Raw genomic sequence first — 24504 nt, 5'->3', positions numbered from 1 at the left:
TAAAAATGGCCACGTTTTTCCATCTTTGTTAAAGGTTTATTATGCCACCGTAATCAAAGATTCAGGGTATATAGTTTTTGCCCTGTCTGCCCATTTGTCTGCTTGTCTGTTTCTCTGTTTGTCTGCAAAATAAATCAATCTTGGTACCACCAAATTTAACCTCGTAACCTTGACTTTGGAGTTTGACCCACTTTTACCAAAAATTTCCGTTGAGCCGTTAGTACTATGGCTTTCATATTTCGAAGGTGTTTTCAATGTGACAAGACCTTTTGGATACTAATTAATTTGACCTTATGATCTTGACCTTAGAGTTTGACCCACTTAAAAACTCTTTCACTTTGACCATAACTTTTGAACCGTTAGTACTAGGACTTTCATATTTCAAAAGTGTATTCCTTGTGAGAAGGCCTTCCATTGGGTACCGACAACTTTGACCTTTTGACGTTGACCTTGGTGTTTAACTCGCATACGAGGGACGTTCAATAAATAATGTCATCAGCTCAATAACATACAATATAGAAATCATATGACATTAAGCTTGACTTTCTCTCATTATTGAATCTTTAATGAATTGATAACAGTTTATGTGACCATTTTTCATCGCATCATTTCATTGTGGGAAGCTGGAAAGGAAGGGCTATTCGAGACACTGCATTAAAAATGAATGGTCAAGCATCAGATAACTACAGTAAAATTGAACGCGTCATTAAAGTTGCTGTAAAACTTGTTAATTTCCCAAAGATATAATAACTGAAATATGTGAAATTTACAGCAACTTATGTCTGTTTCACAAACACATGAACAAGTGGATTTCAATTGACAAAAATTATATAATGGTCATCAAAAATGGGTACCGTCCTTGTCAACAAGTACATACAACAACCAATGTATATTAGCGAAAATACAACAAATTATAACTGATTACGTTTTATTGACTTTAAGACACATAGTACATTTGATAGACATCATTTTGGGGGTAGTTCCAACTGTTTTAAAGAAATATTTGATAGTAAAAAAGTTTAATACTCAAAAGGTCACCCTGTATTTTTAAAAATGAGTGAAAACGACAGCATGTAGAAAATCTGAACAATTATGTTTAAAAAAATCAAAAATTGTACTTATCCACGTTTGTCTGAAATTCAAACAGATCATGAAACTTGAATCCATTTTGCTTTAAACCCTCAAAACAAATTTACAATAAGATGCACTTGACAAAACTGCAAAGGCCTAAGAAGAGCAAAAGATTTGCAAGAACACAAAAACAGTTTTATACGCTATTTTCTTAAATATTAACGGCCTTGTTGTTAAAATTCTTATTTGAAAAGGCAGTATAATTTCTGGAGGAGTCTAGTAAACAAAATATTTGCAAAAAAACTTGAAAGGTTTATGAGAGGAAGGAAACAGAATGAGGAATTCACTACATTAAATTTCTTCATGACAGCGTCCAAACCAACAGGCCATGAAGAGTAAATGAGTTTTGGGGTAAACAGAAAGTTAATGATTTGTCACATCAACAATATACGCCAGATCTTTCAACCTTTGACTTGTTTCATTTCCCAAACTTAGGAAATCACCTTTCAGAAAGAAAAAAACTAGTACAGCAAATCATAGGATATGCCATTTTCCATTATACAAAGGGTCATACTCAAAAATGTGTTCTAAAAGCAATGAGAAATTGAATAAAAATGTTACGGACATGTGTTTTAATCAAAAGAGAATATTTTAGTTTAATCAATAAAAGTAAATCTTAGAAAAGCGTTTTTTGTTTCTTTCCGAGCACCGATGAAAGCCCTTTTACTATTTATTCGGAAAATAAATTTCATCTGAAAATTACAGAGATATCTCTCATTTTAGAGAGATATCTCTTAAAAATAAGAGATATCTCTCAACTTAAAGAGATATCTCTTATTCTAAAGAGATATCTCTATAAGAAAGAGATATCTCTTAAAGTTAGAGAGATATCTCTTATACTTAGAGAGATATCTCTTTTTCTTTGAGAGATATCTCTTTCTCCTTGAGAGATATCTCTTTCGTGATAAGAGATATCTCTGAACGTTAAAGAGATATCTCTGATCGTTAGAGAGATATCTCTTTCAACTAGAGAGATATCTCTTTCACCTAGAGAGATATCTCTTTCACTTAGAGAGATATCTTTCCAAGTTAAAGAGATATCTCTTTAAGTAAAAGAGATATCTCTCTAAGTTTATCTTAAGAGATATCTCTCAAAGTGAAAGAGATATCTTTCAAAAGGGTCTAAAAGAGATATCTCTGAAGCAAAAAGAGATATCTCTTTATTGCAAAGAGATATCTCTCTTCATTATGTTTATTTAAATTCCATTTGAAATGACTTCTCCCTTTACCGGAAGTGAACTTTTTATTCATTATTTCAAAAGCTGAGAAAATTCGGTCCAGAGTCTGTAAGTCTCGTCACGTGACTCGCGAGATTTTACGATAATTTTCACTTCCTCGCACATGGTCATGGTGCATGGTGAATGTGTATCGAGTTCAGCATGTTTCTGGTTTACACACAGCTTTCAGGGGGAAATTAAATAGTTTTACAAAGCCGAAGGGTTGTCCGACTTACGATGTATGAATTTCATGTCATAAGAAATTGGGTGCGAGCGTCCACCAGGAATATTTCGATCGAAATACAGGTAAACAAATCAGAAAGTGTCATCCGTTTCTTGTTTATTTTGAGGGAAAATGAAGTGTTTTATTCTTAACCGAATGAAATTGTTTCAAAATTATCTTTTGCCTTAATTTGTTAACAGATTTCTCTTGAATCCGAGATGTTATTCATCAGCTGATTATAGAGGAGTTTTGTCATTGATGGGAAACAACGTCATATTTATGATATTGTCAGGTTGGGCACACACCCCCAAATGGTCATTTTGTTGGTGGTCAATTTTTTAATATACTTCTTTATTACCTACCAAATGGGAGAGAAAAATCGTTTTGTTCAGTTCTCTGGAATAACATGAAATGGCGCATAATTTCAACTCACGGGAAATAAAATATAGATATTTTTCTAAACTCTTGAACGAAGAATTTCAACGCGGCTTTTTTGCGCAGTGTTTCAAATATTTGACAAAATCGTCACCTATGTAAACAAGAGTAACTTTTCTGTGTTTTAACTTAAAAAGAAAAATCCCCTCCATCTCGCGCGTAGTTGAGCCTTCAATCGTGTTTCATCCGGGGAACCGTCAATTAAATTAACCAATTAAGAATTCTTTTCCGAACTTGGGTCAAAAGACTGATTTCACTACGGAGGCCCATTAGTGTAAAGTTTCAAAAAGTAAAATATGATGAAAGGTAAGAATTCTCTTTTATATCTGTAATGGTAAGGGCCGTGGATATCGGCCTGGGTAGCTGGTCAATCGGTAGAGCACCTGACTAGTGATCCAGGGGTCCTGGGTTCAATTCCCGGTCCAGCTATGCATTTTCTCCTTTCCTGTTACACATTAGTTGCCGTGCCATGACATGGATTTGACAGGTGAAAGACCTGCAATGAGCCTGGGTTGGGGTCTTTGGAAAAGACCTTTAACTTTTTCCCCTTAGACCTTGACCTCCTTTACCCCTTAATGACTTTTGACCTTTAATGACGACTTTTGGCATGTGTATTTCATTGTTAATTTGACTTGAAATTACCGCTTGTATACAAATTATTTGAGCATGGCCACCTGCAGGTTAACAATAGATTTGCATCATTACAGTCAGGAAACGTGATTTACCTGTGTAAACAAACAATTCTTGGAAAGTCCCACCAAAATTCAAAATGGCGGATCTTTGTATACGATGTTTTTGAGCATATAACTCAGTTAGGCAATATTTTCCATCCAGTAAAGCATTACATTAAATTCAAGATATAAACTACCTATTTCTTGAAAGGTTTGAAAATTATAATGATTTATATGTGTTTTACACTCCAACATAACTTACGAAAATTTTGTGAATTTCGGAACCGCGCAGTGCCGATTTTGTCACCTGTTTCTCACAAATTCAGAACATACCTTCCATTTTACACATATTTATTAATGCTTTCCAAAAACGTTTTAAATCAAGTTTTAGGTTTAAAATTTTGTCACATTGAAGTCCTGCAATTTATTGATTTCTGAGGAATTAAACTTATAAAATTGATAATAAATGATAATTTAAGCATCAATTATATCATCACACATAATTTTTATTATTTATATAGACAGTTTTGGCATATTAAAGCCGTTTTACATGTTGAAAATATCTATTTTGCGATTTACACCTGCTTTCACCTGAATTATTTATTTACAGATAACTCCGATTAAAATTTTGCAAATAGATTTTAAAACTTCAATTTATTACGAGTTCAATGATATATAATACATGGTATAAATAAATTATTTTGACCCTTATTAGTTCAGTTTTAAACTGCACTCCAATTCAACTAAAACGCTCTAAGGGGCAGCCAGGCAAACACTATAAGGATATGGCCAGTGCGTCAAATCGTGGCATTAAGGGGTAAAGAGTTAAGGAGGGAGGAATGTAATGGTAAGGGCCGTGGATATCGGCCTGGATAGCTCAATCGGTAGAGCACCTGACTAGTGATGCAGGGGTCCTGGGTTCGATTCCCGGTCCAGCTATGCATTTTCTCCTTTCCTGTTACATATCGTTTATTTCGTATGTTATGGCTTTATTTTTTACATAAATACGACATGCCGTGAATTTTTGATAAAATAATCGCTCAAAAACTCTAATCTTGGAATAGAAATAAGAATAATTGCAAATGTCACTTTGTAAATTTTTTATTCAAAAATTTTTAATAAATATAGTAGATACATCATAGATATGCATATGAAACCACAAAGGGTCGCACAGAAATCGTAACTTCATCCTAAAAGAAATAAAAAATAAATGTTACATTCAAATGTAGAAAAAATGAATATTATAGCAGTAAGTGCCCACCATACGAATACAATGCGAGGAGCTTATGTATATTGGATTTTATAGTGATTTATACAGACGCAGATCAAAGATCATTTGAAAAGTTACTTCTCTAGACTAACACCTTTGTTTAAATATATTTTTTACCAAACTATACACAACAAAATACTTTTTCGTATTGTTTGAGCAAATAGTTCGGCCGTCACGCACAACTGTGGGTTTTGTTTTTACGAAGTTCCAAAGAAATTCCACATGGAAAATTGACTTAATTGCATTAAATGTACGAGGAATATGTTAATTAAAATTCTCCAATGCCTAAGTAAATGTATTTTAATAAAATTTGGATTTGAATAAAAAAGACCACCATTTGGTAGGTAAAAAAGACGCCGATATGGGCGATTGACCACCAAACGGGGGTTTAATGACCATTTGGGGGTGTGTGCCCAACCTGATTGTGGCTGCATCACTTTTGTTTGGGTAATTTTTTAATATACTTTTTATGCCCCCGTAAACGAAGTTTCGGGGGTGAAATTTTTGTCTTTCCGTCTGTCTTCTGTCTCTCTGTTTGTCCGTATAAACTTTCACCTTGCCAATAACTTTTGATTTAGTGGAGCTATGACTTTCATATTTCATATGTATATTCCTTGTGTAAAGACCTTTCTTTGGGTACCACCAAATTTGACCTTTTGACCTTGACCTTGGAGTTTGACCCACTTTAAAAATACAACATTGACAGAAATTTTTGAAGGGTTAGGACTAGGGCATTCATACTTCACAAATTTAATCCTTGTGACAAGACCTTTCATTTGATTTCAAGAACCTTGACCATCTGACCTTGACCTTGGTGTTTGAGCTACTTTTTACAAACTTTAACCTTGACCATAACTTCTGAATAGTTGGGGCTAGAGCTTTCATATTTCACATGTGTAATCCTTGTGACAATACCTTTCATTGGATATCAAGAATCTTGACCCTTTGACCTTGACCTTAAAGTTTGACCTACTTTTTACAAACTTTAACCTTGGCCATAACTTTTGAACGGTAAGGGCCAGTGCTTTCATACTTCCCATACATAATCTTTGAGACAAGGCCTTTCTTTAGAACACAACAACCTTGACCCTTTGACCTTGACCCGGAATTTGTCCTATCTTTTAAGATGTTAACATTGGTCATAACCCTGGAGCAGGTGTAGTTAGTGTTTACATTTCTCATTTCTTGTGAAAAGACCTTACTTTGGTACAATTAACATATTTGATTTGCATTTGAGAAAGCTTAACTGTCGCTAAATTGCCGTACGGGGGCATCAGTGTTTCACAAACACATCTTGTTTTTCAGTTGTAAATTTTAACCTGCTTTGTATTAGTGGATTATTTTTTTGAGCATTAAATGTTTGTAGCAATTTAGATCTATTTCACAAGGATAAGATGTTCATATATTTTGCCATCTCTCTGCATAAATAAAATTTAGATGACCATATTTCTCACTTTAGAGAGTATGTTTCCTGTTTATAGAACATGGTTTATGGATTTTGGTAAATTTTTCTGTCTGTTCAAATTCGCCTGCATGGCACAGTGGTTAGAGTGTCTGCTCTAGTAGAGTCGCGAAATAAGGTGTTGATCCTTACATCATGAGTTTGAATCCCACTGTGGGATGTGGAGACCTGTCCTTGGGATGATACAGTATAACTGTGGCCCCTTGTTGCAGTAGGTCAGGTGTTGGCACAAAAAAGATCCCTTCCTGCTCAATCAGTCAATGGCCCTGAGTGCTGAGTATAGGTCATTAGGACAAAATTTGCAGCTCTCCACTGTCGTTTCCATATGAGTGAAAAATTCTTGAGAGGAACGATAAACAATAAACAATCAATCTGTCTGTTCAATTTATTCACTGATATTACACAACTGTATACACTAAAACTTATTTATAGCAGAGGTACAAGAGAACCAGTAACACAGATAAAAGATGCAGTTCCTAAGAGATCCAAAGTCAGCAGCACCTACGACTATACTGACTTTGAATTATCAGCATCCAAAACAATGCAAATCAAATACAGGTATGAAACTGATGCAACAAAATAAGTTCTAAGACAAATATAAAATTTATTTTTTAGAAGACATAGCATATCAAAATGACTAATATACTAGTCAACAACTGGCCAGCTTTAAAAATATATTTGTTTGATGTACTCCTACCCACTTTTATCAAGGTTGGCAGGTAGGTTGGTAGGTACCGGTAGTTTTTTTATGCCCCACCATGATTATGGCCTGGGCATATAGTGTTTGTCATGACTGTCTTCTGTCTTTCTGTCCATGCGTCACACTTTGCGTTTAGCTCAGTTCAAAGCCCAGTTTCAAAGAAACTATACAGGATATTTCATCAAACTTTGCTGATAGATATTGATAAGAGCTATGCAACTGCATCAACATTTTCTGTCCTTGACCTTTCCTTTGACCTTGACCTCACTTTTCTTAAATTAGTGTTTAACTTAGTTTTAAACATACCATTCAAGATGGTGTTACAGCAAAACTCGGTTATAACAAAGTTGCTGGGACCTATGAAATTACTTCGCTATATCCATAATTCATTATAATCGTATAAGAAATTCATTGAAATTTTATAGCTGGGAATCCAAGATGACTTCGCTATACCCATGAATTCGCAATATTCGTGTTCGTACGAAACGAGATTTACTGTATCAAACTTACCATACTGATGAGAGCTTTTCAACTGAAACAAACATTTTTTGTCCTTGGCCTTTCTTTTGACTTTGACCTCAATTTTCCTAAGTTAGTGTCAAACTTCATATGGTGATGCATTCTGATGTAAGCAATTCAACTGCATCAACATGACGTTGACCTTTTATTTGACCTTGACCTCACATCTCTGAAATTAGTGTCAAACTTCATATGCTGATACATACTGATGTAAGCAATTCAACTGTAACATTTTTCAAGATATTCTGATCAAATTTCATACAAATTTTCATTTTGCATGACTAATATACCCTTGGCGGGCATTCCTGTCCTGTGGACATATTTCTAGTTTTTTTTTTCTTATGTCTTACAGCATTGAATAAATTGATAACTGTCATATTTAAAACCACAGACTCAGAAATCTGTTAATGTTTTCATTTAGTTACAAAGACTTTGTATTTATAAATTAAAAAGCATCCTAAAAAAAAATATGATACCTTATCTTTAAAACATCTATGGAAATTAAGGGGGGTGTTAAAAAATTTTAAGTGCCCCCAAGAAATGAATGCAAATGGGTAGGGGCTATTTTAACAGGTCGGTCAGAGTACATCAAACAAATCATTTTTTTTATTGTTGGCCTAGGAAGGGTACCCTAAATATGAAAATGCAACAAATATTTTTAAATAAAAAGATTTTAAATGAAAATATTTTTTATGTATAAAAAGGACAATTTTTATTCTGATTTTCTTGTAAAATCATTGATAAAATTTAATGAAGAAAGTTAAGATTTGTATCAAATAAATGGATATTTGTAAGATTTATAACTCATTATTTGTCAGGCACCTTAGTCCTACATCATTATCAGTTGCACATACAACTATGGCCTATGTAATAATTCAATATTACAGAAGCTTGCTAAATTACAGGTTTTGTCTGTACATCTGGCAATCTTGGGGCAATACTGGATGGTTTTAACTAAGAACTGATCCAGCATGAAGACCAGCCATGTGCCTCACCTGTCATGACATTATTAAAGGTAAGTGTCCCTATAAGCAAAGAATCTGACAAAGCAAAACCTTCATCTTAAAAGATTTACATTTAATACTTATTTGATTGGTAGTTTTAATTATTTTTTTTTCTTCTACGCAGCCTTTTATTTAGCATTTCTGAGTACTGCATGGTATATGATTGCCATACTTTCCAAAAAAATTTTTTAAATGCTTTATTTTGAAGCATTTTCCATATCCATATATACACTGTACAAACACAAGACAATTTTCACCCACTCACCACCACAATTGCACACACTCACACAGTGCACTTTCTAAAATTAAAAATAATGAGATGTTTGTAAAATACTTATGCCCCCCTCCCCCCACATTGGAATTTTTTATCTAAGTCCAAAAAGGCATTACTCTGTCAAAAATGGTGCAAGGATACCCAAAAGAGAACTTGACCTAGATATTCATGATCATCTGATAAATCTGTATACTAAATTGCATTTCACTATGTGCAACCTCTGCAAAGGAAATGAACAGAAACTGCAAGTAATTGGAATTTTTCTAAAGCCAAGGGGTATAACTCTGTCAAAAATGGCGCGATGATCATACCCAAAACAGAACTTGACCTAGATATTCATCTGATATACCTGTAAGGCTGTATACCAAATTTCATTTCAGTGCAATGGTTGTGAAGAAAATGAATGGAAACTAAATGGACTGACAGACAGCAGCAAAGCAATATGCCCTCCTTTCTTCAAAGGGGGGGGGGGGGGGCATAATAAATGTACATATATTTAAACATATGACAGTTAAACATACAATTTATCCAAAAACAAAACAGATGTACCCAAATGTGTAGATATAAATTAATAAAAAATTACAATTTTGATTTTTTCATCACTTGTTGTACACATTATCATACAGGACCCATTTACTGAGTATTTTGTCCTTACATCATGTACATTGAAAAACTTTTTCACAACAATTTTCTATGTTTCTGTAATACTTGAATAACTTTACTGCATCAATAAATAATGGTTTACTATCTTGTGATCTTGAATAGTAAATAAAATTTTTTGCAACTAATAAAAGAAAATTTTCTAAACAACTTCCTTCTATATTAACAAGTAAAACAGTTCTTTTGGATATTTTGTAATCTTTTTCAATGACACTAAACCTTTGTACAAATTGATTCCAAAATTCAGTCACATTAATATACACAATCATAAAATAAGTGAATTATTGTCTATTGTTTATATCCTGTTTCTATGTCTGTTTGTCTTTTGTCAACTTTAACCTCCACCATAACTTTTGAACCATGAGAGATACAGACTTCATATTTAATATGCCTACTCCACTAATTAAATTCTTTCAAAAGACACCAAGGTCAATGACCTTGTGACCTTGACTGTGACCTATATGCTAAAAATAGCTTTTTTTTTAACTTTCGCCTTTACTTTTGATACATTAAAGATAGAGAAATCATATTTGGAATGCCTTCTTCATTAATTATGCTCTTTCAAATGACACCAAGGCCAGTGAACTTTTGACCTTTAATGTGACTTTAATGCTATAAATACCATTTTGAACTTTCACCATACCTTTTGTATCGTTAAAGATAGAGACTTCATATTTGGTATGCATGCTCCATCAATTAAGCTCTTTCAAATGACACCAAGGCCAATGACCTTGTGACCTTGACTATGACCTATATGCTTAAAAAAACTTGTTTGAATTTGTTGCCGCCTGGTGCATAGTGTTTCACAAACACATCTTGTTTTGAAGTAGTTTTAATATTTGAATTTCTGTAGAATTTTATGTTACATATAAAAACCAAAAATTTTTAAAATCAAAATCATTTTTATTTCAGTACTTTGTGACAGTGGGATGATGGAATATTAAAGAATGGACATGGCTCTATATTACTGCATCAGAGATCAATCCAGGTTTACTTATAAATCAAAGAAAAACACTTAAACAGTCAAGCATCATTTGAAGCTACATGTGTCACCGCTTTAACAATATGCCTGCTTATATAACCAAGAAAGCACAGTGACCAGTTGTACCTATGATGTCGGACAAGATCCCGAAAAAACTTCCAGTACACTCATCACTACCTGCAAAGAATTGAAAATTCTAAATGACTTGTATCAACACTTTTGTACTTCATCTGGCTTGTATTTTCAATACTCATTAGCTTTTAGCTTCCTGCATACAAAATTTCATAAGTACTAACTTGCAGGTGTAAAATATTTGAAACAGTTTGCTTGTCCCAAAGGAAATTCTGCCAATTAGCAGTGGCATGAGCAGTTGATTGATGTCACAGTTCCACCGGCAAAGTATTTGTAGCTGAATGGTGCCATGTAAAACACTTTTCACAAGAACATGGAAAACATCCTAGAAGTGAGGATCTACAAGAAATTAAGAGAATACTTTCTTGAATATTTTCAATGTTATAAAATGCTTGTGTACATCCTTTATATATAAAACTAATTACGCATGTAACTACCAAATATACAAATTAAACTTCAATCCTTAAATTTGTTCTTAAGTTTATTTATATTGTATTAAAATAAGCATGCAATATTTGTCTTGTTATACTGAAGGATTCAATGTTAAGAAAATGTCGTTCATTGAAAAAATGTGCAACCATTCTGCGCAGTTAGCAATTTTCATGGAGAACCTATCGATGTGCATTTGCAATTGTTGGGATGACAGGCACACAGTAGAAGAATTGTACTTGTTAATAAATGTTTTTTACCAATCAAATTTCAAATTGATAATTTAATAAGAAAGCATATGACAAATTTAACTATCATTATGGCCCATTGATTCACCATGGTGTTTGAGCTTTTGTGGACTTGATACTTAACTAGTAAGTTTGAAATATTGAAGTAAAGAAAAGTGCAGCCCAAAAAATTATCCTGTACCTGATTTAAAATGAGTGCCATCCTTAACTACTTGGGAGTTGCCGCACTCTTCATGAGTATAAGAATTATTGGATATGCCTCATTAACAGGTCTATACTGGTACATGGATGACACATTCAGTCGAAGCATTGTCCCTTTTTCAGTACCTCCTGGATCTCTGTAAAATATGACAAATGTAGATAAAATGTTCTACCATTGAATGATGAATGTCTTATGGACCCAGTGCAGACCTGTTTGGTGACAACATTGGATAAATTGGGGATTGTTCTAGCTAAGACAAATAAGAAAATTCCTATTTCTAATGCCTATTTTAAGAAAATAAAATGTCTTTCTCATAATTGTAAGAGTATTTGGGAACACGGGCGCCTGAAGTATGGATGATACCCCCCCTTTTTTTTTTGTTAAATTAAAAAAAAAATATAAAAAAAAGGGGGGGGGTATTATCCATACTTCAGGTGCCTGTGTTTGGGAAGGGGGTCATAAGGCTTTACAGTTAATATATTGATCGTACATGTATGTCGTTTAACGTCCTACAGTTAATATTGAAGTTGAATATATACATCCCTGTTTACATGAAAGAAGTAATGTTGGACGTTTTTATTTTTGGAGTATTAATTAATTAAAAAAGAACATTAATTCTATCAGGATTATGTTTAATCGACGTAGTAATCAATCCTGTATTCCCGTGATCGATGAAATTGGGTGCATGTAGGCCTATTTCGAATTTGTTTTTATTGACTTCGCATTCTATATCCCCGGCTCAGCTGTCCTGTGAGCTAAATAAATGAAATAAATATAATATGGAACCAATCTTTGGGGGACGTTTTGGTTTGAAATCCTGTTACTTTCGCTTAAAACAATAAAGCAATTAAACGTTGTTTACCTGTATCAATCAGTCCATTTTATCCTCTTCTTTTCCATAACCAGAAAACGAACGACTTAACAGACATTACTTCCTGTTTCGCTTTCGTTTTTAACGGGAGAATTAGTTATTTTATTTTAAGGGTGATTGGAAAAGAGATATCTCTTTCATTAAAAGAGATATCTCTTTAGCTTAGAAAGATATCTCTTTTTGAAAATCTAAAGAGATATCTCTCTAATTAAGAGAGATATCTCTTTTAAACTTGTTAAAGAGATATCTCTCTAACTTTAAGAGATATCTCTCTCGTTTAAAGAGATATCTCTCTAGCTTATAAAGATATCTCTCTTACTAAAAGAGATATCTCTCTTTCAAAAAGAGATATCTCTTTTGTTGAAAGAGATATCTCTCTAAAGTATTAAGATATCTCTATTAGTCAAAGAGATATCTCTATAAGCTAAAGAGATATCTCCATAAGCTAAAGAGATATCTCTCTATGCTAGAGAGATATCTCTCATTTTGAAAGAAAAATTTATTTTACGAATAAATAGTAAAATCGAAGATTCGGGGATGAATAGTTTTGCCATGTCCGTCCGTCTGTCTGTGTGTTTGTCCGCTAACCTTTAACCTTGCCCATAACTTTTGACTGGGTGGGGCTATGGCTTTCATATTTCACATGTGTACTCCTTATGACTAGATCTTTCTTTGGGTAGCACAAAATTTGACCTTTTGACCTTGGAGTTTAACACACTTTTACACAAAATTTTACTTTGGCCATAACCTTTGATGCTAGGACTTTCATACTTCTAATATGTATTTTCTGTGACAAGACCTTTCAATGGATACCAACAACTTTGATCTTTTGACCTTGACCTTTTAGATTGGCCTATTTAAAAAAAAAACTTTAACCTTGGCCATAACGTTTGAACGGTTAGAGCTGGGGCTCTCATACTTTACATTTGTAATCCTTGTAACAAGGCCTTTTATTAGAAACCAATAACTTTGACCCTTTGACCCTGACCCTGGAGTTTGACCTACTTTTTAAAAACGTTTACCTTGGCCATAACTTTTAACATGTGGTTCTAGGGCTTTCATAAATCGCAATAGTATTTCTTGTGAGACATACTTACTTTGGGTGCCATTATATTTGATTTGCATTTGAGAAGTTGTAACCTGCGCTATGTTGCCATACTGGGGCATCAGTGTTTTACAAACACACCTTGTTAATTTAGTTTTCGTTGTTTAGATGTAATATAAAATACTTTTTAAAATAAGTAGTTGTTTACGTGTTATCTAGCTGCATACACGTACTTTCTTCTGTCAATTAATTTACTTACTGTAGTGTACATGTAGTGTGAATGAACAACTTTTCATTGTTTTTCTCAGCATATGCATACTTTTAACTGTTTAACAAGATATGTTTATGGCGAGGGTTGAATTCTCTCAAACGCATGTCAAACTCCAAAGGTCAGGGTCAAAAGTGTTGGTACCCAAAGGAAGGTCTTGTTACAAGGAATACACCTGTGAAATACGAAAGCCTTAGTTCTAACTGTTCAAAAGTTATGACCAAGGTTACAGCTTTTAAAAAGTGGGTCAAATTCTATGATCAAGGTCAAAAGGTCAAAAATATCAATACCAGCTGAAAGGTCTTGTCACAATGAATACACATGTGAAGTATGAAAGCACTATCTCCAACTCTTCAAAAGTTATGGCCAAGGTTAAAGAGTGATTTTTTTTTTGTCAAAGGAGGTGAAATTCCAAGGTCAAGGACAAGAGGTTTAATTTGGTGGTACCCAAAGAAAGGTCTTGTCACAAGGAATACATCTGTGAAATATGAAAACCATAGCCCCATCAATAGTTATGGGCTAGGTTAAATTTGACAACAGACAGGAAAAACAGACAGACAGACAAACAGACAGACAGGACAAAAACAATATATCCCTGGGACGTTTTTCTTCTTTTTTTCATATCCTATTTCACCAACTTACTTGCAAAGCGCGAGTACTCTTATTTTGCTTGAAAAGTTCAATATTTCTTATCGGATTATCTCTCTTAGATTCAGAACTCTTTTGAAATTAAAGGTAAGAAATGTTATGTAATCCAGAAGATGGTTGGAGATGCCCTGAAACCATTATTTCTCTGGTTGAATGCTCTACATCCCCAGTTTTAATTTTTTCTTAGTAGTAGAATGGAAGTATCATCAAATTCCAATTCTTTAGACGAGGATGTCACAGATAAACCAATCGTAAGTATTGTAGAAAATCTCTCGGCGTACAGATATAAATTAGTGGAGTCTGCTCTGCTTCGGTGATTTTGAAAATATGACTATGAGTGGCTTCCGATTTTAAACTTAAGCGTTTTTATCATGTTTAAATTTGTAGGAGACTGGTATATTTTATGGTATAGTAATTCTCTATATCGACCATTTATTTGTTAAGAAAGATTTTTATCAAGAGAAAACGATACTCTAAAAATCTAAACGATTGATGATGATATTATGTAATCGGTGTGAAGACACGAGGGAACGAACAAGACAAGGTAAATGGCGTTTGATTTCATTCAAGTGTTACAAGATTTTGTTACTATTTTTGTTGATATAGGGCACTCGTATCAAATTTTTTGAAAAATAGCAACAGTTAAAAACTAGTAGTATGTTGGGAAGAGAACTGGAAAAAACATAATTTGCAGGTGCTTTTTAACATGAAAACACTTAAATATTGCAGATTTTTTTGCTGAAAGATATTATCTCTTAACTGCAAAATCAGTTGCATATTAAGTGTAAAATTGCATTTGCATCATATTGTTTTGGTTTGCCAAACAAAGATTAAACATTTTTTAAACTATCTGACAACTGATAAAATAGTATTGTGAAAGTGAAAAAAAATCATTTAAAATTTTTTTTTGATTGAATTGAACATATTTTATTGACAAAGTCAAAAGGATAAGACACAAGTTCTACAAGTTGTCAACTTGGTACGTTGGTACCCCTGATTTGTTGACCCCTATTAATTTTGAGGTCACAGAGGCAACGGTAAAGGGTCAAAATACTCTATACATAGCAAGAATCATTTGCTTAATGGACATTGATCTTGGTATGCTTGCCTAGCTCTCCTTATAGAAAACCCTATTTAGTTTGAGGTAGAAAGATATGAGAATCATTTGATTTTGCAGACATCAAACTTGTTCCTAAAAGTAGTTGACAAATGGAGATTTTGAGGTCACAAGATCAAAGGTCAAGGGTAAATCTAGACATAGGAAGATGTTAATCCTAATGAAATTGAGGTCTTTAGAGAGTAATCATGTTAATTAGTTTTTTTAATCTGATTGTCACATTTGGGCATATTAACCTTGTTTCTCAAAGCATAATATTTTAAAAATTTCAATTTTTAGATTATAGATGGGTAGCTGTGGTAAAGTACCATTACACTTCCATTTTAAAGCATTTGGGACTTACATAATATATCTAGTTCAATGGAAAAAAAACCCAGTTATTAACAAGAAAGTGATTAAATTCACAAGTTCTATTGCTTTTTTTGCTGTTTAAGGAAGATGAGAAAATTGTTCTGCATGAATCTCAGCATGCACCAGGAAATACTTGTATTGATCAATCTATTTAAAGATAACACTATTTAATGATAATTGACTTCTTTATCAGAATCAGGGACATATTCTGTTAAATTATTTTTGATGGTAATGGGTTAAAGAAATATATGAATAGATATGTATGTACATGAAAGGAGTCCAACAGATTGCTTAATTAAAGATATTTTGACAGCTAGATGCTGCTACTTACTGAAAAAAAAACTTATCGAAATTGTTCACCACAAGAGTATCATGAGATGCTTCAATATGTCATAGTAAATGTGAAGTACATGTACAATGTATACTGCTATGTAATATTTTTTATAAAGATTAAAATTATAAGCTAAATATAGAATATTAATATAAACATACACTTTGTGATGACTGCATATCCTATAAGTTCCTAATTTATTCTCAAATATCCCTATTGCTTTGATTCAGTTAAGATGTAGAGAGAGACAGATTTCAGTTACCGAGTTAGTAGGAAAATATATGGAGACTCTTAATTTCTATCATTTTGTATAATTGGCTACTGGAAATCCTTGTTCTCAATTTAGACTCAAATCATAATAAAAAAAATCTTTTTCCCAACTCAATGTGTTTTGATTTTCCAGTTCATTTAAAGATCGTTGAATAATCTTAAATTGAATTTTTTTAAAATTAAAATAAAACCATAAATTAAAAAAAATCAAAAATTGAAAACAAAACTTCCAAATGTGACAACTGACAAGTTGACAGTTTATATTTTTTTCCTAATTACTTCTGAAACTTACACTAATTTTCACAATTTTAATGGCCCTGCATGGTTCCTGGCACCTGAAGTACCCCAAAAGTGGTGGGAGAGCCCGAAAATATGGAGCACAATTTATTGCCTTTCTTTATGGTAATTTACGCTGATATAAAACATATTGATTTTAACCAATAACTTTCTAAACATTGACCAAGGTTGAGTGGTCATTTGTTAACACACAACCTCTTGCAATGTTTGCTTAGCTTTGTTCATAATAAGTTATATTTCCTTACAATATGTGAACCTTTCTGTCCTCTTTGTATATTCTTGGGAGTGAAATTTTGGCCATTGAAATCACTCCATAGTCATTGATTAATCTGTGACCAGGGTCCTTTATTACCTTTAAAGTCGGTCAGTTTTTAATCTAGTTTGATCTTTCATGAATTATTAGTTGAAATACTTCTGGTGCATGCAAGTAGATTTTTGTTTGGTCAGGTGATTTAAAACTTACCCCAATAATATTCAGTGGACAATTGAAGGATAAAAATAAATTTATAGTGGTTTATATGTTTTTAGCTCACCTGATTAGCCAAAGGTTTAAGTGAGCTTCTCTGATGAATGATTTTCCAGTAGGTAACATACTGAGTATGTAGCTTGCATATTCTGTGAGTGATATTTTAGCCAATAAAATCGCCTTAAAGTTATTCAGCCCTATAAATGCCTTTAAAGTGAGTACATACCTGGTACTTATGTATGTGCATATGCACTCCTACATCCATATAAAGTTTTCACATCTGCTCCAGAATTACTGTGCCAATTTCTACCAGACTGACCATAAAGCATTTTTGCATGGGTAAAGAAAATTCAAGTTTGTTCAAATGGAGCTAACACCTTCTTTTAGGGGATATATTTAATATGCAGAAAATAGGTTATAACATTAAAAAATCCAAAGAACCATTATAAGTTCCCAGAAAACAAACTTAAAATAGATTTATATATTCAATGTTGATTCAGTTTGTTCATATGTTATTTTTAGTGTAAAGCATCTTTTATGTGATGAGATAATATAGAATGTGTTTAAATAATGGGCTTTCAAGAGGCGAGGATGAGGCCACAAATTAGATAAAAAAACTGTAATAAAAAGCTTCTTGAAAAGCTAGGCTTAGGCTACAATAAATTTTAAAGCAATATGAGCTGCATGTTTCACATTTTCTGATCAGAAAATTTTATTGCAAATTTGTAAATAACTAATTTAATGACATACAAATAAATCATTCATAAACTTCTGTTGCTCATATTTGCAATGGAAATTTTTTTATTAGCTTTGATTGAAGAAAAATTGAATTATTGTCGTCCTGTACAATAATGATTTCTTATATAAAACTGTATATTCGGTTGTACAGAAATATTTCTTCTGAAACATTTTTAAACTTTTATTTTGGGCTTATTGGTCATAAGGGTTTAAATTACATACAAATTAATCATAATAGCACATTTTACCGGAAAAACAAAATTCTCAAAGATACAGCTCATATTGCTATAATGAATCATAATGTGCAAACAACATGCATTTAGTGTATATTCAATTTTGTTTAAATCATTTGCCTTGGGAGATTAGTTTTGGGTCACAATAGGGGGAAAAAGTTTCATACAAAAATAGACATCAAAGTTAAAAGTACAAGAATATTTTAAGCTTCTAATACTAATTTGTAAAGTTGACAACATGCCTTAAGTTTTCATTTTAATATCTTCATGTCTATGAGATGAGGAGAAGTGATTCAGGTGAGCATTGTAGCCCATGGGCCTCTTGTAACTTTTTTCATGGAATTGTGTGGACAATCTGGTCATTGGTTGGATGTTTTCATATTCGATACATGCATGTACTAGTACCGATACACATGTACATATGGATGTAGTATTTTCTCAGCTTCAACAAGAGTAAATCTGGATTAGGTTACAATAACTCTGTCGCATATGTGGCATTAGCTGTATGTCAGTACCCTACTTTATATGACATAAGTACTTGTGTGATTATTATAACTCGGAATGGAATGTATATCGAGCTGGATACATCGGAAGGTAATAAAGATTATACTTGTTTCTTAGCGAATCTCAAATTAAGCGTGTCGATATATAGAGAATGGAATTCTGGACCCTTTGTTTTGCCTCAAGCTGCTACAATGTCAAGCTGGATTATGACAGGCAGACCAATAATACTGATCGGGTCATTAGGTTAGGGTTATATTTATGGTATACCAGCTTTAATTCACAGAAAAGGATTAAGTTCTACCAAAACATAGGTACTAAAGAAAATGTAGAACAACTGTGTTAACCTTTTATTCTGCACACGTAGTGCATGTTTTATTCTCCATGCAGGGTCACTTCTTGCGCTGTTTTGTTAATACCTGGAGATGCATGCATTAATTAGCTCTGTCTGTGAAAAGGGAAGGTTTGTACATTGTTCTGGATATAGCAAGCTGATTTATATATAGCCATGATTGTATGAAATGTTTAACAGAGTGAACAAAAATTGCCGTGTCACTTGGTTCATAGGTGATTAGAAAATGTGTTTTTTGAAGTTAGGTTTCAAGGACAACCCAACTTTGCATATTTTCACCTGAGTTGTAGCTATTCAACATGCCTTTCATGACAATGCCAGCAGAAGCTATTTTTATCACAGACTGTAGTTTATAAGACTGAATGTATAATGCTAAAACAGCTTGCCTGCTGGGCAGGGAACATTTTCCGAAGAGTTGTTTGAAAACTATTTTTGTCATTTTACAGACACACACACACAAATGAGAATTTTTACCTCTTTTAGATTTGAAAATGTTTTTGGAATTTTGTGTTTAATACATCTATTTTCTTTTTTGTGATATTGCAACATTTTGCAGAGAAATAAAAATACATGTATATGGAAGCTTGCTTTAAACACTGGTATATAAAGGCAACTATATTTTTCACATAAATATGAGTTTGAAATTTTATCTGTATTATATACTTATTACCGGTGGGCATGAGGTTTATAAAATTAAGGGAGAGGTAATTAGTCTACACAAATATTTGATCAGAATATGCATTGCTATATATATTTACATATTTTAAGTTGTTTTGTATGTGGACCTCTTTGTTGCTGTTTTATTTAACTATAAGCAGGTGAGTTTTCACACCTGACAATGATCACACGTGTAATTTTTGTAATTAAAATAAATTATTATTTTTTAAAAATGTCTTCTGTGGTACACTGCAAAAAAAATTTTAAGGGCCTGTATTAATTAAAGGTAAGAAAATGTTAAACAAGGAACTTATGGATATTTTATATATAAGAGTTAGCACCAAGTGATTGATTATCAGTTGATAAGTTATTAGGCCAGTCATCCATAATGAGTGACGGCTGCTTCAGTAAGCAAGACAATATCTAGGTCATATACAGTTTAATATCACAGAAATAGTGGTAATGATGGTTTTATTATTAATTAGAGACACACCCCTCCATCTCTCTCCCACCATTTTACCCACTCCTACTCCTGATTCACAGTCAAGATGCAAATCAGTGTGCATATCAAACTTAATTCGAAAATTGCCATTTAATCCACTGTTAACACAATAAGATGTCCTTGAAGTGTCAAGGACTTCACTGCTGACCCTGACCTAATAACCTAGTGAAATGATGTTCATTGAAGGCATTTCTGAGTTTATAAATTTTAGCGATACCATCAAATAATCTGTTTTCAGAATTCGATTGAATTTTTATTAGTTTCAGTTTTGGTAAGTTAAAGCAGGAAATTATTCATGTTGATGTGGTAACTGATAGACAAAAGTCTTGCCAAAAATTTGTACATGACCTTGTCTACCGGTAATTCAGTCAATGACACTGCTATATATAGGGATATGTTGGATGTTGGTGACTGCTCAGCTAGGTGTTGTATGATGCCGGTCAACTCAAATTGAGGTCTACACATTTTTGATGATGGATAGGTAAGTTGGAATCATTTTAATCAGGTCATAAATGTATCAAGGTGAAGGACTTGGATTTTGACATTGAAGCAAGGCAGGAAATCATTTACCGGTATTTCATGGGATATGATACCTGTTTTGAGGTTTTATTAAATAAATGTATCTTATTGGTCGACTAGTTCGTAAGTTAAATGCCTTATGAATAAAAAAAACAGATTTCCATATTGGTAGACCAATTTCAAACTTGGCTTTTATCTGACGGTACTAGTCAACCTAGAGACAGTTTCAACATCTTTATTATTGTAAGACTGATGTTTAGATGTTGTGCAATTTTCTGCAGTCATTCAATATACCCCTAAACCTTGACATTGTTTTATGCAAGTAATTGCTCCTGACAGCTGCTTCTACAGGCTGATTTACAGTGCAAGGGTGCAACAAACTTTTTTGAAATATTTTTGTGGAAAAACATGCTGTGAAAATAGAAAATAAACTTTTACAGGCAGTCTGATTTGTCTGCAATGTCACTTGTGAATAACGATCTAAAGCAGAGTGCAGATAAAGAGGTTCTAAAGCAGGTTTCACGAAGGCGGGAAAATGACATCAGTGTCCCCCTTATTGTTTCAGAAAACAATGGTATTACATAATCAAAGTCACTAATAATCCACATCTCAAGTTCTTAAAGGAAGTGTTCATCTGAGATAATAATTGATTTGAACAGTTAACAATGCCTGAATGTGTATGATGTCATAGATTGTTAAAGGATCCTAGTTTCATTGTAAAAATTCTTCAGAGCAAAGTTAAGTTTTCAGAGGAAACAAAGCATAAGAGTGTCTCAGATTATTACGGTATTTCATATAGGGATATTTAGATTAATAAAGCAATATATTTTTGGTATTTGAAAGTTTAAAATTTATTGCTTGCACATTTAAGTGCACCATACTGATCTAATGCTTGAACGATTTATAAAAGAAGAAATAATTTCTAAATGAATATATTATTGATTTATTTTTTAACATCATGAGTAGTTATATATCAGGTAAATTGATCAAGGAATTTGTGATTTAGGAGACATCTGTGGTACACGTATAAGGGGGCGATAGATATATGCAGGGAGATTTTTGAGCAGATAAATTTGGTGTTCAAGAGGCACTAAACACTTAATGAAAATGTTAAGAATATTTTATCTTTCTGTGCAATTTTGTCCAAGCTATGATTTTGTAAAGATAATTATGGGCAACTTGTGCGTAGTACAAAAATTGCTTATGACCTGAAGATATGTCGTGACCTTGACCCAAGGTCTTTCTATGAAAATCAAGGTACTGGCACAAAAGAGTATTAAATTCATTTCTGGTTATGTCTTTGTAATTATAAATGGAGAATCATTGGAACTAAAACTTAGTACAGTTCTGAAGTTACTTATGACCTGAGGGTTAAGGGTGTACTTCGTCCTTCACACAAGGTCATTCTGATAAAGTTAAGGTCACAGGCAGAAAAGGTATAAAATTGGTTTGGGTCTTAACTGTAATGGAAAATAATTGGAAGCTCATAGTGGGTACACTGAACAAAGATTTCTTATGCCTTGAGCATTTGTGCTGACCTTAATCCAAGGTTTTTTCTGGCAAGTTCAAAGTCACTGTCAAAAGTGTTTAATTTTTGTCTTTTCTGTATATAGCTTTCTAATGGGTAAACATTGGAAGTACATGTTTATGATTGACAAAAATCTTCTTTACTGGAGTTTGTCTTGTGAAGGTGTGTTATGTGTATAGAGTAAAGATGCCAAGTTTATAATTATGATCAGCAATGGTGCTTCTTTCAAAACCGTGAATTTCCTGGCCTCTGGTTTAAAACACGAACCAAATTCAATTGTTGGAAAGTTGTTACATGATACTCAGGTGACCTATAAGGCCCGTGGGCCTCTTGTTATCATAAAGACAAAACTTTTCGATTATAATAATGCTTGCAAAGGTTTATGTTCAATTCTTTGACTACCTGTAAGTTTAAATGTTTTTTCAAAATAATATTTTTTTTTTGTGTAATGAACATGATGAATGTTTTCTGACATCTGTACCTCTGAAAAAGCTTCAATTAATAAAAGAAAATGCAAACCTATGTCATTGATAAATAATGATGATGTGTGTTCCAAGTTTCCCTATGATTTTAGCCATCCCCCTCTTTTAAGAACAGTTTTAACATTTCGTTTCATAATTTTTTTTTCATACTAATGAAGCACAATTATATGAAAAGCTCAGAATGCTAACCAATATACACCAACCAAGAACAGTAAAATACTCTTATACAAAAAGTGTAAGGGACGGAGAATTTTTCTTTGTTAAAAGCAATTATTTCATGTTATATTTGTAATGTTTACAATTTTAAAGCCATGGAAAAAGAAAATCACTGCTAAATTTGCGTCAATCCATTATAAGTGTGTGGAAATTGCCATGGAAATCATACACATACAGCATTACACATGCTCGGTACAGAGAATATGATTTTACAAGAAAACATACAGAATTTCTTATAAAAAAACTGTTAATACAATTCTTGTCATACTTGAAGCAAGGGGGGGAACAGAATTAGTAGTGAGACAGTATCGTTATAATACACGTAGATATATAATAAATATATATATATTTATAACTGTGTATAAATGTGATGTAGTGTTGTGCTATGTTAGCATTGCTTATATTAAGTATCAAGTATAGGTATTTTCACACCTTACACTGTCCAGGTATTTTGGATGCCATATGCCAGAGAGAGAATCATGTTTATATAATAGCCACTAAGGAGGAAATATAAGTTAGTTATTGATTCTTGTTTCACTTACAAGATCAATATTATTCTGTATTGGAATTACTTCTTGCAAAAGCTAATTATTTTTTTTTCTTTGATTAAGTGATCAAGGCTATACATACTCTTCATGGTTCATGTATATTTTATTATTTTATTTAGTTGATTAAAAAAGCAATTACTGGAAAGTGCATGTATGTATATACAGTGTATTCAAGTAATGTTTGCTCTATAGTTTATAATATCTTTCTGCCATTGATAGTCAACATTGTGTTGTAAAGCAATTTTTTTTTATCAGTTGATCTTGTTAGGATTCATTGCTCCAGTTTTGCTTTCCTTAACCTTGGACAGTGATCTTGAGCTTAATTCAAAATTCTTTTTATGGGCTTCTTGCTGATGGTAATTTTTTGGACTATTATTAGTGATGCTTATAGACTAATGATTACAATAGTGAGAATTTTGTGATCTATAATTAAAAAGCTTTTCTATATATTTTGTATTAAATGGAGGATTGATCTTTGTAAATTGCTTCAAACTTGATGTGATATCTCATCAAGTTGTATGTTCAATGATTTTCAAGTTTCTATATGTAAGAAAAAAATTTTAGTGTTTAAATTTCATTCTGCATTGGAAGTTTCTGTTGTCTTTCTAGGCCTCAATAAACCGCTAAAGATTACTTCTACATAAAAATTTATACATGTACTTTATCTTAAGGACAAACTTATATGGTATTTATCCAAATATTAAAAAGAAAATATTTGTTTTAAAGCTGCATTGTATCTAAATATTGATACAAAGAATTCATAAGTTTTGAAAATGGAAGTCGACGGCTCCCGATGTGAGTCACTATGTCAACCTGACTTGTTAGAATCTCTATTACCTCCTATTCAATACTGGCTATTTTAAATCAGTGTTACATAAAAGTTCTTTCAGGATTTATTTTATTTTCAGTTTTTACAAACCCTCTCAAGGTTTTGAATTTTCAGAAAAAAATGAAAAAAAATTTTCTTTCCGATTATATAATATGGTAATTATCCTTATTGATTTA

General features: G+C 32.6%; 1 protein-coding gene and 2 long non-coding RNA genes across 9 annotated transcripts in view; 2 read left to right on the top strand and 1 right to left on the bottom strand.

Annotated features, from left to right (window-relative positions):
• Positions 1-2324: 2324 nt before the first annotated feature.
• Positions 2325-11148, top strand: LOC134236695 (uncharacterized). Of its 3 annotated transcripts, none has more exons than XR_009985670.1 (4): positions 2325-2654; positions 6845-6967; positions 8534-8643; positions 10479-11148. It is a non-coding gene; the product is annotated as an uncharacterized LOC134236695 (long non-coding RNA). The 3 variants fall into 3 exon arrangements; XR_009985669.1 differs by having other exon boundaries at positions 6842-6967; XR_009985668.1 differs by lacking the exon at positions 2325-2654 and having other exon boundaries at positions 6423-6967.
• LOC134236694 (uncharacterized) lies at positions 10449-12623 on the bottom strand. 2 transcript variants are annotated; one of them, XR_009985666.1, is made up of 4 exons: positions 12422-12623; positions 11539-11695; positions 10845-11019; positions 10449-10725 (listed from the first exon to the last, which is right to left on the bottom strand). It is a non-coding gene; the product is annotated as an uncharacterized LOC134236694 (long non-coding RNA). The 2 variants fall into 2 exon arrangements; XR_009985667.1 differs by having other exon boundaries at positions 11539-12314; positions 12422-12456.
• Positions 12624-14502: 1879 nt separating this feature from the next.
• The window catches only part of LOC134236693 (vitamin D3 receptor B-like), a 53923-nt gene continuing 43921 nt past the window's right edge, over positions 14503-24504 (top strand). For 2 of the 4 annotated variants that reach the window (XR_009985665.1, XM_062718865.1), the window contains exon 1: positions 14503-14642. Coding sequence is in view for 2 of the 4 variants with exons in the window: in XM_062718865.1 (XP_062574849.1) it covers positions 14586-14642 (57 nt within the window). In the remaining 2 variants the exon portion in view is untranslated. Of the gene's footprint in view, positions 14643-14772; positions 14936-18720; positions 18789-24504 lie in introns of those variants that run through there. The other 2 variants (XM_062718867.1, XM_062718866.1) reach the window with 2 other exon arrangements.

Source organism: Saccostrea cucullata, unplaced genomic scaffold (genome assembly GCF_032062105.1).
Source record: "Saccostrea cucullata isolate Sc308-1 unplaced genomic scaffold, CSIRO_AGI_Scuc_v1 ctg122, whole genome shotgun sequence".
NCBI lineage: Eukaryota > Metazoa > Mollusca > Bivalvia > Ostreida > Ostreidae > Saccostrea > Saccostrea cuccullata.
Note: the sequence above shows the minus strand (reverse complement) of the source record. Positions and strands in the feature narration are given on the sequence as shown.